We start from the raw sequence: 14,751 nt of genomic DNA, 5'->3' as shown, positions 1-14,751 counted from the left end.
AGGTGTGCTGGATGTAGTTACAACCCAAGAAAAAAAGAGATATTTTGTAGTAGAAGGGAGGGCGAGACTACTTGGACATTTCAATTAACTTGCAACAGCCAAGGCAAGCTTTAAAAATGTGCAGTGAAAGGAAACACATAACCTAGCTATTTACTGGTGTAGACCTGCAAGGAAACATCTAGTAATTTCCTATCCTTAATTCCTTACAACATTTGTGAAGTGTTAGTGAACATCTTTATAACTTGACATTTCAGATTTCTACTGCTAACATAATAATAAGTACTCTATGTTTGCAGCATAGCCATTTGAAATTATATTCCTTGGGAGGAGAATGAACATGGTTACACTTAAGAGCTCCCAGTTTTTCACACTGTTCACTGAAACAGGCATCATTTCAGTATTTCCCCTTTCTGGTACAAGGGCAGTGTATGCGGGTAACAACTAAGTCTTGAGTTGTATGTAAATTTCAGGTTTCATCTCACCCTTATATTTTTCTTCTTCCTTTTCTGATATGCACTCCTCTTTCCTTCCTTCTGTGTTTCAGAACTGGTTGTTCTGGGGAAAGAGCAGACAAAGAGAAGATAGGAGTCTTATTAGGTAAGATAACAAGTGGCCTACTGCACTGAGAAAGCTAACTCTCTTTCTTCCTTTATAGCCTTCTTAAGCAAACTCCATTCTGGTAGTCCGTTCCCCAGGCTATATGCTTTCCCATCACCTGCATCACCCTTTTTTTTTTTCCTGTTTTGGAAACAGATAGTTAAAATTCTGTTAAGTATATAGATGAAAAACTGCAGTGTTATTGCCATACCTTATAGCAGAATCTTACAGTTTCATCTAAAGTTTAGTGAGATGATTGTGATGTAGAAAGAATATTTCTTTTGGCAATACCTGTTTCCATATTTTTCCACTGAGTCTTCATTCAGACTAAGTGTGCCTGTGAAGTCATTGCCAGCACCCTGACTTTTGAGGCTTCCCTCTATCACCTCTTTTAGGGGATCAAGTGGGAAGAGGAACAGAACTGAACACTAAGATAAATTCATAGCAGAAATTATATGAATATATGAAATTATATAAATATATATTCATATGAATATATGAACATATATTTACACAACTGGATGCAAAGTTAGGATTGCTACTGTGTACAATTTGCATGATAATGTAACTTGAATAAAGGTTTTCGTCCATGGTCAGAGATGATTTATAGAACCATTTAGACCTTGCTTTCTTTGCAGGCACTGTTGGAAGAAGGAGGTTGTGTTCATAAGCAGTGAAACATAAGCATCTTCATTTGACCACTGGGACTTCTGTAAGCTTTAGGTAACATGTCTTGGCTTCAGCTGTGTTGCCTTCACGGTCTTTCTGAAACAATATAGTGAAATGAAATCTTGATTCTTAATGAAGGAAAGGTATTATATAGCTAAAGACAGATAAAGATATTTTCTTACGTGTGAACAGTGTATCACTTTTTAATTCCCCTAAATGTCCAAACCAGCCTGACTATGACTAGTGTTCAGCAGTTTAGGATACACTGCTAGCAGTGCTGTGCCCCTGTAAATTGGATAAAATCCCCTTAAGTTGCATGCACAACTAGAGAGCTCAAAGTTGCAGGTGCAAGTAATCTCTGTTCTGTCTAACAATCTCTCAAATTTAGGAAGCTTTATTTTCATATATATGCATGTGTATGTGTGTGTATATATGTATACATATATGCATTTGTGTGCATTGATTAATTTCTTAGCTTCAAAATTCATTGAGAAGGTCTAATCTGGACAGCACACAATCTCACAGTCTGTAATGGTGTGTCCCAGAATAATTCTGGGATTTCATATTCGTATCTAGTTGCCTGTTTCTTTCTTTTTAAGCTGAACTATGACTGAATGTGTCTTTTTAACATTTGGAGGGATGCTATCCTTAAAATTATGATGTTGATGCATTTACCTGGAGAAATATATTTTCTTGACCACTACATTCAACTCTAAGTATCTTCAGAAAACATATTCCTGCTTATGGTGGCCAACTTGCCAACACCATTTCCAACAAGTCTGGAATGGTTTGAATCAAATTTGCTGGCAGTTAATTAGAAGGGTATTTTATTTGTAGTCTTCTCACGGTGCTGAAGCATTTTCCGGTGGTGGTATTGGAAGAAGGTTACACAAAGGAAACCTTTAGTTCACAAAGTTTCTCCTCTGTGCTTTTCTTGTGCTTTGTCATTCTTGTCTCTGTCCTGTTTAACCAGTGAGAGAAATGAAAGGTTGTCTCCAGGCTCTTGCTGTGTTAGTATCTAACTGTGCTTTTTACTGCCAGTCGTTTTAAGCTGCTGCACTGCTCCCTTTTCAGAATTTAGAGAGTTGAGAGAGCAAAGAGGCCACTGTCTGGCTGAAATACCCAGTTTAAATATTTTATTCCAGGTGATGCAGTTCTGTCAGCTGGAGTGAATTAAACTCTTCACTGCAATGAGCATTCACTCAAATACAGCCCTTGAAATACCATTGTTAGCTGGCTGATTATTAGTCTTGTTGTGAGAAAGTTAACAGATCCTCTGAGAGGACTGCAGTTTTGTGGAACACTAAATGTGATGATTCCTGATGAAAGCAATTGCAAACTCTTTCTACTTCTCAAGCTTCATTTCTCATAACCCTTATCCAGTCTCTCATTTCATTATATTGTCCCCAGAATATCTTTCTGAGTGTAATGCCTACTTTATTGAGAGGCTAAGTGATTTTTTTCATGAAAATACAAGGAATGTGTGACAGAACTGAAAGTGGAACCAAAATCCATCAAACCTTAGCCCGTACATTGTGCATAAACTAAGAACCATTATTGGTATCATCCAATGAGATTTGAAAATAGATTTGAATGTAGGGTGTCTTCAAGAAAATTGAAGTTGAGCAGAAGTCCTTGGTACAATAATCAAACATAAGGTTGAGGTCCTAAATTCCTGAGCACAGGTAGATTTACTGGACCAATTCTGTGACTCTTCATAATTAAGCAACAGTACCACCAGTTCAGGAATTAAGGAACTTGGCTTTAGACATAGAGCACAATGGGAACCTTGATGAAAATAAAGCATGTTCTTTTATCAGTCTTCCCGTATTACTGAAATAGTCTGATATCTTTATTTTGGCTACGAGTCCTGATTTTAATGAGGTATCTTGAAGTTGATCCAGCCCTTGGTAGGTGAAGAAGTTTTGTCATTCACCTGCTCATCATTACAACTTCCTTTCTTGTGCTGACTGATGTGTTTGTGCTGCTGTGCACACAGCTCTGTGATTTTTCTGCAGTGGAGCAATAAGGTGGCAATCTGAGTTGTCGGGCACGGTATGAGGTGGCTTGCAGGTTTAATAAGGGTAGACAATAGCACATAATAATTACTGAGATCAGAGGCAGTGGAATGAAATCGTGCCACCTCTGTTTGCCTCACTGTTCAGCTGGTAACTAATATCACATCCAGATACACCTTTTCTCATCCTTACACCTACCTGACCTCCCAAGTCTATTCTATTGATTTGCAAAATAATAAATATTCAAGATGCAATAAAGTGTTAGATAACCCCAGGTTTTCGCCAATCAAATTCCACCTCCCTCAAGTTACCAAACTGAGCATCTGAGCCTCTCCTTCTAAGCCTTTCAGTTGTCTTGCACATTTTCTACACAGCTGTCATCACTGACTTTATTTTTTCTAGTTTCAGGTTTCAGCTATTCTTGCTCTTTACAATAAAATAATGATAATGATGATGGGTTTAAAAAAATATCCAAAGGAGACTTCCTGAAAAAAATCAGATGAATAGATAAACAAAGGTGATCCAGCACAATTCAAAAGCCTAAAATTGACATCATCATTAATCTGTGGGATGTCAGTGAGTCAATAAAGATATTAAAATCTTTCTCTGTATTTGCCATTTATCTAACTCTAATTTAAAAATGCTAAACTTCACCCTTTCTTCCTGCTTCTCTTTTTGTTCTTAAATGTTGTTCTTTAAAAGGAGTGCTGCTCCTCAATGAAAGCCCAGGGATCTCCCTGCGTCACACCCAGGGCACAGTCAGAAGGGCTGGAGGCTGGGCATGCCCTGTGCTGGACAGCAGGCATCTTGTCAGGTGTCCTGCCTGTGCTGTAAGGAAAGGAATTGGCACAGACATCAGAGGAACAGCTCTGCCCAGGGCTGCCTCTAGGGAGCCGCAGTGAACCCAGTACCTACAGCACTCTGGCTGCCTAAGGGACCTGAGCTTTGAAGGTTGCAGAGAGAGGACATTGTTTTATCATTTTTAGTGGTGTTTGAACTCTGCCTTTTTGTGCTAGTGTCTTAACTTTATATAGTCACAGAAGTGCTGTTTGTAGCATTTGGTCTTTAATGGGGTTAATAGAGTGATTTTAATGATTTAATGAGTCCTCAAAACAGTTCTGTAAATGAAATTGTGTAAATCCAATTAATATTTTTATTTACTTTAAAGTCCTGGTGTCAAACTCATAAATTTTTGAGAAGAGATTCAGGTTAAGTTTTCAGTAACTCTTCCCACAGTCCTGGCTCTCTGGGGAGGTCCCAGATGATTGGAAGTTGGCAAATGTCACCCCAATCCACAAAAAGGGCTGCAAGCAGGACCCTGGCAACTACAGGCCTGTCAGCCTGACCTCCGTGCATGGCAGAGTTATGGAGCAGTTCATCCTGAGTGCAATCACACAGCACCTTCAGGGTGGACAAGGGATTAGACCCAGCCAGCATGGGTTTAGGAGGGGCAGGTCCTGTCTGACCAACCTGATCTCTTTTTACGATCAGGTGACCCACCTGGTGGATGAGGGGAAGGCTGTGGATGTGTCTATCTGGACTTCAGCAAGGCCTTTGACACTGTCTCCCATAATATACTCCTGGAAAAGCTGGTAGCCCATGGCCTGGACAAGTGTACCCTCTGCTGGGTTAGGAGCTGGCTGGAGGGTTGGGCCCAGAGAGTGCTGGTGAATGGAGCTGCATCCAGCTGGTGGCTGGTCACCAGTGGTTTTCCCCAGGGGTCAGTGTTGGGTCCAGTCCTGTTTAACATCTTTATTGATGATTTAGATGTGGGGATTGAGTCCATCATCAGCAAATTTGCTGATGACACCAAGCTGGGAGGGAGTGTCGACCTGCTGGAAAGCAGGAGGGCTCTGCAGAGGGATCTGGATAGACTTGAGAGATGGGCTGATTCCAGTGGGATGAAGTTCAACAAGGCCAAGTGCTGGGTCCTGCATTTTGGCCACAACAACCCCCTGCAGCGCTACAGGCTGGGCACAGAGTGGCTGGAGAGCAGCCAGGCAGAAAGGGACCTGGGGGTACTAATTGACAGGAAGCTCAACATGAGTCAACAGTGTGCCCAGGTGGCCAAGAAGGCCAACGGGATCCTCTCCTGTATCAAAAATAGCGTGGCCAGCAGGACCAGGGCAGTGATCCTTCTCCTGTACTCTGTGTTGGTGAGGCCACACCTTAAGTATTGAGTTCAGTTCTGGGCCCCTCAGTTCAGGAAAGATATTGAGGTGCTAGAGTGGGTCCAGAGCAGAGCAACAAGGCTGAGGAAGGGACTGGAGCACAAGTTCTATGGGAAGAGGCTGAAGGAGCTGGGGTTGTTTAGCCTGGAGAAGAGGAGGCTTAGAGGTGACCTCATCACTGTTTGTAACTACCTGAAGGGAAGTTCTAGCCAGGTGGCGGTTGGTCTCTGCTCCCAGGCACTCAGCAATAGGATAAGGGGGCACAGGCTCAAGCTCTGCCAGGGGAAATTTAAGTTGGAGTTCAGAAAAAAATTGTTTCCAGAGAGAGTAATCAGGCATTGGAATGGGCTGCCCAGAGAGGTGGTGGATTCACCATCCCTGGAGGTTTATAAGCTGAGATTGGACATGGCACTGAGTGCCATGATCTGGTAAAGGGACTGGAGCTGGACCAAGGGTTGGACTTGATGATCTTGGGGGTCTTTTCCAATCCAGTCGATTCTATGATTCTATGATTCTTAGTGTACTAAAAACTGTTGGGTAATGCAGAAGGGAGGTGCAGGATTCCTTCCCTTCCTCCTGCCTTGTCCTCTTCAGCTAAGACATTCCCTTTTACTTGTGATAATTCCTTGCAAATTAAGAGCCAGCTATTTGTTTTTGTGTGTGAGATGCTTATGTCTTCCACTAGAATGAAGCCATTAAGGTGCTGGATGCTGTCCAGTGGCATGTAGTAGTACCCTTCAAAAACAATAATCTGGTGTTAAGTGGTTGCTGTTAGTAGTAGGTGCAAATGTATTTGAGTGCGTGCATAGGGTCTAAATGAGTTTGATATTGGTAGAATTACACTACTATGAGCTCTTCTGCAAAAAAAAAAGCAAAGAAGAAATGCTTAGAGTTTCTTGGTGATTGCTTTGTATACAGTATGGCCCTATAGGTCTATTTTTAGTGAAGCAAGAGTGGCTCAGGACTGTAGGCTGTGAATCTGCAAAACTGAATGTGGAGCTGTTATTTAACAATAAAGATGTTTTGGGGTTTATCTGTCAAAAAATCAGAAGTGACACTTACAAAAGCATTCCACAATATGAAAACTCTGTATTTCCCTGAGTGGGATAGGATTTAAAATAACCTTCAAAGGTTCTACTGTTACAGAAATAGATCTGTCCCTGTAGGTAGCTAACAAATGAGTATCTAAAATGTGACTAGTCTACAATAGACTTAGACAATTATTTTGAGAAATGGAATTTACTTTTTTTTTTCTGGGAAGAGTATTATTTTACCATCCTATAGAAGTGCTTTTGCTTTTATTCATTCAGTCATGTTTTATTACATAGAACTGAGAATTGAAGCAGTAAATGTAGGTCATGTGAACCTTGTGAGAAATGTGCCTTGGGCATTGGTAGCTATGAACGTTCTTTCCCATACAGTCACTGCTGATTACCACTGTTTTCTTAAACTATAACATAGGTGAGATGGCACTTACTTTTGAAGTTAACATTGTGCCTCTGTCCACTGCATTTACTATTAGCAGGTGCTAGGTCAATAAAACCTATTTAAAATTTCTTGAATATTCAGTGTTGTGCTATACTAAGAATGTACTTATCTCATGTTCACAAGCATAGAGAGGGTTATGGGTAGCCTGTAGTAGGCTCTGCAGTATTATAAGAGGCAGGTTGAAGTACAATGGTAAAACGCTATTTATGTGGAAATGTCTAGATGAAGAAGGTTTTTATTTCCCTTGAGTACCTGAGTTATGGCTTGGTGTTTCAGCTGAGATGACTCATTCACAACTTCACCTTCCAAAAATTATGTTTCAGCTGAATAATGTTGTTCAAATCTGAATTAAGACTGGAAAGCTGAATTTTGGTTGACATAATTTAGTGTTTTTTTCTTGTTGCCATGTTATTGTATCTATATTTATTACTTGATTTTATAGGTGTACTTACTTTTCCTGTTCATTACTGTTTGTCACTGAAAGACTCTATAAAGGTACAAACCTTCTGTTGATTTTGTGTATTCAGTACAGAATTATGTTTAGGGATTTTCACTAGAACGTATTAGGCTCCTCACTGATAAGTTTTTGCAGTAATTAATTTATTTTTTCCTATTAGGTTTTATTGCTGTTTAACATCCAGAAGCATCATATAGCACTTCATTTCTTAGTTTGAGGTCTTGTTTGATAAAACCAGGGAAGACATTGAGGTAGTGATAAAAACACATCCTTTAAATCTGTTAAGCAAATAGAAGAGAAATTGGAAGTTATGAATGGAACATTGTTCAGATAATTGATTTTCTAGGTATGTTAAGAATTCAGTGGATTTCCCAAAACATCTAACACAAATCATGTTAAATATTTTGATCTCTGACACACCAATCCCCCAATGTATTGAACAGATGATTCAAATCCAATTAAGTTTATTTCTTTTGTTGTTGATGTTTGTCTCTAATTACAAATGCCCCTATACCTATCAAGTAAAGTGAGAAACTTGATATGTATGCTACAAATGTGACTTTTGATTTAGAATCCATTATTCTTTCCTATCCTTTTGGTTTTTGTGTGTGTGTCAAATATAAAATATATTCAAATGATCCTAAGGTTTGCAAGAAGTTTGTAGAGCTCACAGTGCAGGAAGTGACTATTTTTATTCACGTTGTGAATGTGGGACTGTGTTGTGGTGGCATCATGAATTTGCCTCTCAATTCACATATGGTGAGTTAATAAATAGGTTGGTTGTTTCAGCTTCTGCGTCAGTAAAATAAAATATTGTTAGAGTAGAATATTTTTTCCCTCTATTTTTCTCACTGTGTTTACAAGCTGCGTGATAAAGTTTTTATTATCCTGACCTTTATCTGAACATTAAATGTGTGTATCTGGGCACTCACTGGTTCTAACCCTTTCCTTTGGGAATCGAGATAGCACCCTCTTCTACTGTATCCCTTGTGTGTCTGGGCTATATGCCTTTCTGTGCATAAAGAGAGGCTTTGTGTTGTCATAGATCCTGCTTTTGGAATAGGTAGGGCTAGAAGAAATATCTAGGGAAGGGTAAAAATGGAAACTTTTCTATGCCCACTACTGCAACTTGATGGCGATGATGGTGTTTGGGGCTTTTTGTTTGTTTGTTATATGTGGGGTTTTTTCTTCTTTCTTTCTGTTTTGTTTTGTAATTTTGGGCGGGTTAGTTATGTTTAGTTTGCCAGGGTTGGTGGGGAGGATTTGTTCCCTCCCTATCCTTTCATTCCTCTAAGAGAAGCAGGTGATTCTCTTCAGGTTCTGGGTCTAAGCTTTTACTTTACTTAAAAGATACGATTTTTGACTGCTGTGAGTTATAGGAAAAAGATTGAGTGCAAGTTTTTGAGAATTTTTTAAATTCTAAAGAATACTTTAAAGAGTACTGCTAAATTCTTTATTTTTAAGGGTTAAATGCAATTTGAACAGCTTGAAATAATACATATTACATTTAGACCTGTACATTTTCAAAAGTAGCTGACAGTGTGGTTCTGGTACCTGGTTGTAAGACCTTGTTTATTAAGAGCTCTGAGTGATGGTGAGTCTGTGATAGAATATGAGCTCTGCAGTCATTGAGAGTTATGCCTGACCATAACATCAGTGACAGGCCATATCCTGCTGTACATAACTGAATTTAAATGTTCATATTGACTGGCTTAATATCTTCATAATATGCTTGGTAATATGATACCATCAGGAGAGATTGTTACTACTGACAAAATATATGTGGTAATTTCTAAATGCCCCACATTTCAAATCTCTTTTTCTGTTCTTTGGATGTCATGTATATCCACACTGAGCACAGTTACTTCACTTTCCTCATTTTACAGATAGAGAAGCAAACACTGAAATGTTCTTTTTTTTTCCAAACCGTAATTGGAAAACGGCTGAGGGCGGATCTAATGAGGTTAAAGTTCATGTAGCCGGGCCAGTGAGGTATGGCTTTGGTTTCCTAACTAAATTATTAATCTGCTGAATTAAATAATATATAATCTGACTGCATCAGGAATTTTGATTTAGTAAGGATTTCAGGAATAATAATTTTTGATAGAATCTGAATATTCCAGATAGCCTTCAAGATAAAGGACAATTCATTTCCCTTTGCACCATTGTAAATACTGTGGGATTATTATAGATTGGATTTGCATGTCTGCATTATTTTTTATTTTCTTTATGAATTGTCCAGGGAAATAACACTAGCAACTGATTCTTAATCCAAATTTTCCATACAATGAAGGATTTTTGATGGAGTATACTGGTTATACTAAGTGCTTGGTGCTAGTCTTCAGCATCCTAGAAACTCCACACAGATGAATAGCATGAAATTAATTCCTTTATTAAGAACAATAATTCCTCACATTTCTTCTACTCACCCAAGAGTTCCTTACTTTAAGTTACCAAAAGAATATTGCTGATTTATGTTTCTTGAATTAATTGTTATATGTAAAATCACAATAGCACTGGTGTTTATTTGTTTTGCAAAGTAGGGCTGATACATAAAGAAAATTAGATTGGATTTCAGTTTCCTGTTTTTTCATAAATTATGTATTTAAAATGCTGAATATAGTGAATTAAGGAACAGATTAAATATTATTGAATAGGATAAATTGATAGAATTATATTTTGAAGGAAATACATGTAAAATTACAGAGCAAACCAACAATTTCACTTAAATTACTTCAGCAAATAATTCGTAAAGTTGGTCCTCTTTCAGTGACATTTTATGAAGGAAAGAACTCAATATTGTCAAACAGACTGAACTTCTTATCCTGAGTTCTGTTCACTTTTCATCTGATTTGACTTGTCATTTTGAGCAAGATATTTAAGTCACCACCTGTTTACCAGTCCTTGAAGAGGAGAGTGAAACTTACTGTTTCATCTGTACACAACACTTTAGAAAGTATGTACAAAGGAATGCATGGGGTTTTCATTCTCATGCAATTTCTAAAATAGCTCCCAGGCAGGAGTAGGTTGGAAAGAGCAACTTATTGTTTGAAGGCAATTTGGTAGCCATTTTTTTTGGAAATATAATACTCCAGGAATGTCGTTCAGTATTAAAGTAGGAACCTTTCTGCTTTGTTGACAATTTAATGATGAAATTATGTGGATATTTAAACTGAGCAGAGGATGTGGGTTTGGAAGCTAATTTAGCATTGATAGCACTTGTTCCTCAGTTTGTTCTTGTGGAGCACCAGGTTATTCTTAGCAGAGAGGAAAAAAGTCACAGATTAAGCTTCTATAACTGCTTATGAAACAGACTAATCATGGGATTTCCTAAATATTGGAATTAGGGTTCTTTGTCTGCTATTGATATTCTCCTCGAATATTGCATAAAGCTGATTTAAATAATTGAATAATTTTTAAACTTTGAGCAGGCTGGGAAATAAAATGAAGTTGAATACTTTCAGTTTTAATTACAGCTTTCCAAACAGTATCAGCCCTGAACATAAACAGCTTTTATGTATGACATTTTAAGAAATAGTTTTGCATGCTTTTCCAGTTTTGTGATACCTTTTTCATAGCTGCTGTTGCTGTGAGACTCGATGATAATTAAGAATATTACAATGATGCATTATAACTAGTACCCTAGGATGAGAAATACTCTCTTCTTACTGCAGGAAAGAAACTATTCCCACTGAAACATGAGCCTCAGTTAACCTACAGTTTTCTTTGTGCCTCTTGGGAATCCTGAGCATGTTTCTGGTTAGATCTTCAATCAGATATGATTTCTGTTTGTATACTGTATTTATCATAACTGTAAAGAATTTTATTTCTGTGGACATTAGAATACCGTGGATTGGGTTTAGAGACGGTAAAATGTTGTGTGACTTCTTTCCCTACCTGTTTCTTTCAAACTCTAGTACACTAAGCAACATAGTATATAACAAAAGAAAGTTCAGTGCATTTGAAAACCTGGATGTTAGTTTAATGCTTGATTCTGCTCAGTGCTGTAGCTTGATTCTGTTCCCACTACTTTGTTTCTTCCAGGACATGAGAGACGGCTCTCACCCCGCGATGGCAGAGATTTGTGTGAAACATTTTGTTGAATACTACACAACTCTTAACTGCTAAAAGCAGAAAGCACTTGCTGGTAGCTCAGTGTAGAGCAAAAATTTTATTTTAAACTTCAAAAACAATTATGTCAAAGAAAAGCCGTGCCAAGGGAGAGAAGTCCGAGATGGAGATTGAAGCCCTGCAAGCTGCTAATGAGGAGCTGCGATCTAAACTAACCAACATCCAGATAGAATTCCAGCAAGAAAAAAGCAAGGTATTTGTTTATCTGTATTTTCTGATCATTCTACTTAACAGTAGCACTGTTAGAAACCAGGAGTTTGATAGTAAAATGCATTAGTATTAAAAAAAACTTGACAAAGAAGTGAAACCAGAAGAACCCCTGATAAATTTGAAATTGGTGCCAACTCTTTCAAATAGTGTGCAAAAGAAAGTAAATATCGCTAGTCATCCAGTCACTGAAATTTGCAACACAAATGTAATTAGCTTCCTATGGCTTTAAAGGCAAGGGAGTTTTTTCTTTTATTTTAGCACTGAAATCTGTATGTTCTAAAAAGAATTGTCTTCAAAATCGAACATCAGCACCTTATTAAAGTGTCACTTTAAATGCCTATGAAGAATACAAATTAACTGGAAATTATCTATGTGGGAGTCCTGATTTGCTGTGCTGAAGTTATGATGCATCTGATTGCTAATGCAACAGATCCATCAATATTTGTCTATCTAACTCACGTTCAACAGGTATTGGGGTAATCAAGAGAACACTTAGGAGAAATTGTTAATTCATGAAGTACATTTATAGTTGTAAAGATTAGCATTTACTTTTATGTATTTCTGTAAGCCAGTAAGGTCATTCCTATTCTATTAGTTTCTTAATCTCAGCGTGTTTGACTTTGCACAAGGCAGTTTTGGAGATTAATAGAGGTATTTATCTGTGTTTGTTTGGTGATGCTGTAGTTCAAGTATCTCAAAGACTTACCAGTGGAACACGCATGCACTGAAAACATGTTCACTTTATATAACATACTTTGTTCTACCCTTGTTCCTTTGTATCAGTGTAAAATGTGGAGTACCTGAATAACAATGTCTGTACATTCCAGTTTCTTTAATAGACTTGTGGGATACTCAGCTTTGAATGGTCTTTTTACTGTATTTTATTTTACAGAGCAAACCAAAAAACGTCTGCAAATGCAATTTTCAGTATTTATTTCTTACAGAGGAAAAAGAAACAATAAAGCCTTAATTCTTGTTTGAATTAGCCACAGGTTCAGTATATATCAGCTGACTAAATTTGTGTTGCCTTGGTAATTTTTCTTCCTTGAAGACTAAAGAAAAAAGTTTTAGGTGTCAGGAATATTGATGAGTGAACAGAAATGGGTTTTGCTATTGGCTTCCTCATCCAACTTCTCCTGCTCTTTTTTGATATAATGAGAATAAATTCTAAACAAATGGCACAAATTTGTTTCTTAAAATCACACACCATGAAATTTACTAGTGGCTAATATCCTCTATAGTTTCCTGGGTGATAAATTGTATTACTTCACTGTCATTTTTAACATCTCAGTGTTTCTCTCTGGAGAGTGGTAGATAGCATTTACATTAGTAAATTCTTATTTTTAAATATTTTATCTTATTTCCTAATTTGTTCAGTATGACTTTTCATGCACAAAGGTGAATTTTATTATAATTTTTAAATGGCATTGAAAAAAGCACATAAAGTTATCTTATACCTTGGACAGAAGAATGAATCAATTTTGAGTCCTTAAATTATTTGGATTCTAAAAAAATCTACAAAAATATTACATGAACCCTAGGAAGAGTTTAGTCCTGATACACTCCCAGGTTTGATGCTTTACCTGTAATAGCATCAAGTTTAACTCTGATTCAGCTAAGAATGAGATGTAACTACAAGCTCATAACAGCTGCAGGGACATTTTCTAAACTAGTCTGTTTATTTACCTATATTCAGTGTGGTAAGATTTGCTTCAGTTTGGTTACTTGTTCATCTTTCTGCAGCTTGAGCATTTCATTTTTTCTGGTGTATTGAGGTTGTCTGTGTATTGTGCACATACGTCTGCAGAGAGATGAGTGAGCTCAGATAATGTACTCTGTAGGTGGATATGAAAGAGGAAATTACAGCCAGTAATTACATTGCAGTCTGTAGTAAATTCTGTGATATGCTGGAGTGCATTTCTGGAAGGATGCAAGCAGGGAAGGAGATCTTCAGTGTCTTTCCCACATCTGTGCTGTGGTGCTTGCTATAAATCATTTAACTAGAACTGAACTATATAGTTTATTTCCCAGCCTATTCTTGGTCTGAGCAGCAGTTGCACAGAATGCCTTGACTGACAAGATGAGTAAATCCAAGCCACAGAGATTTTTCTGGTTTAGACTAGTTTGGAAATGAGGAACAAAACCAACAGAAATCATGGGTTGGTATCAGAAAAGTAAAAATATTAGGGAATTCTAAATAAATTGTTTAGTTTCACTGGCACAGAGGTAACAGCAAAGTATTGAAGCTGCTAAACAGACAACTCTGAGGCCTGTGGGATACAAACCGTGCCAAGAAAGGTAACAAACTCTTTTGGGACAAATTAATTTAATTTAATTTTCCTAAACTATTTTGTCCATCGTGTGTATGCCTACATTAATGATTTATCTGAGAAGGAACATTCTAATTGATGAGAGACATCACAAGTGGAAATTAGTCTTAACATACTTCTGCCTGAAAAATACTGCTTTCTCTGAAATAAAATTTTACTCCAGAGACATCCAAAACTTTGTGTATATTTTCCCAGTTCATTTTGTTTCATTGGTTGTTGATCCATTTAAGGAAATTTCTAGAGAAGAATTTTCCTGCATGCTTATGCAATATCTGACCCAAAACTGGTATGTCCGCAGGACTTTGAAAGTGCATAATTGTGGATCTTGCTGGTGGTGTTTTGGCATTGGACATGCGAGTATATGGGCTCATTTATGTTACCTGAAGGGTGAAGCAAGAATCGTGTCCCTGCCTTACTTTCTGTGTACTGCCTCTTGTTTTAGGAGCATTTGTTTGATATCTTTAGGCAGCCTGTTGATAGGTAGCATGTCCTCCTGGACTGTAGGTTTGCTGCCATCTATGGAGATCCTTGAGAAGGAAATGCATGAACTGTACAGCAGCTCACATACTGCATTTGCTCTGCTATTGGAAAAGCTTGGTTGGAAGACATCCAAAATTTGGGTATTGAGTAGCAGTTGACCAAAGGATAAAAATTATACTTATTTTAACATGGAGTCAGGA

At 37.6% G+C, this 14,751-nt stretch overlaps 1 protein-coding gene across 5 annotated transcripts in view; it reads left to right on the top strand.

Annotated features, from left to right (window-relative positions):
* JAKMIP1 (janus kinase and microtubule interacting protein 1) overlaps window positions 1-14,751 on the top strand; it is a 155,277-nt gene that overhangs the window by 62,412 nt on the left and 78,114 nt on the right. For all 5 annotated transcript variants that reach the window (XM_071556829.1, XM_071556825.1, XM_071556828.1 and 2 more), the window contains 3 exons: window positions 545-597; window positions 1,236-1,320; window positions 11,445-11,724. In XM_071556829.1, coding sequence (XP_071412930.1) covers window positions 11,596-11,724 — 129 coding nt within the window. In that variant the 5' untranslated portion in view covers window positions 545-597; window positions 1,236-1,320; window positions 11,445-11,595. The remainder of the gene's footprint in view (window positions 1-544; window positions 598-1,235; window positions 1,321-11,444; window positions 11,725-14,751) is intronic.

Source organism: Pithys albifrons, chromosome 5 (genome assembly GCF_047495875.1).
Source record: "Pithys albifrons albifrons isolate INPA30051 chromosome 5, PitAlb_v1, whole genome shotgun sequence".
Lineage (NCBI taxonomy): Eukaryota > Metazoa > Chordata > Aves > Passeriformes > Thamnophilidae > Pithys > Pithys albifrons.
The sequence above is the reverse complement of the archived record's forward strand: the minus strand, read 5'-3'. Positions and strand labels throughout refer to the sequence as shown.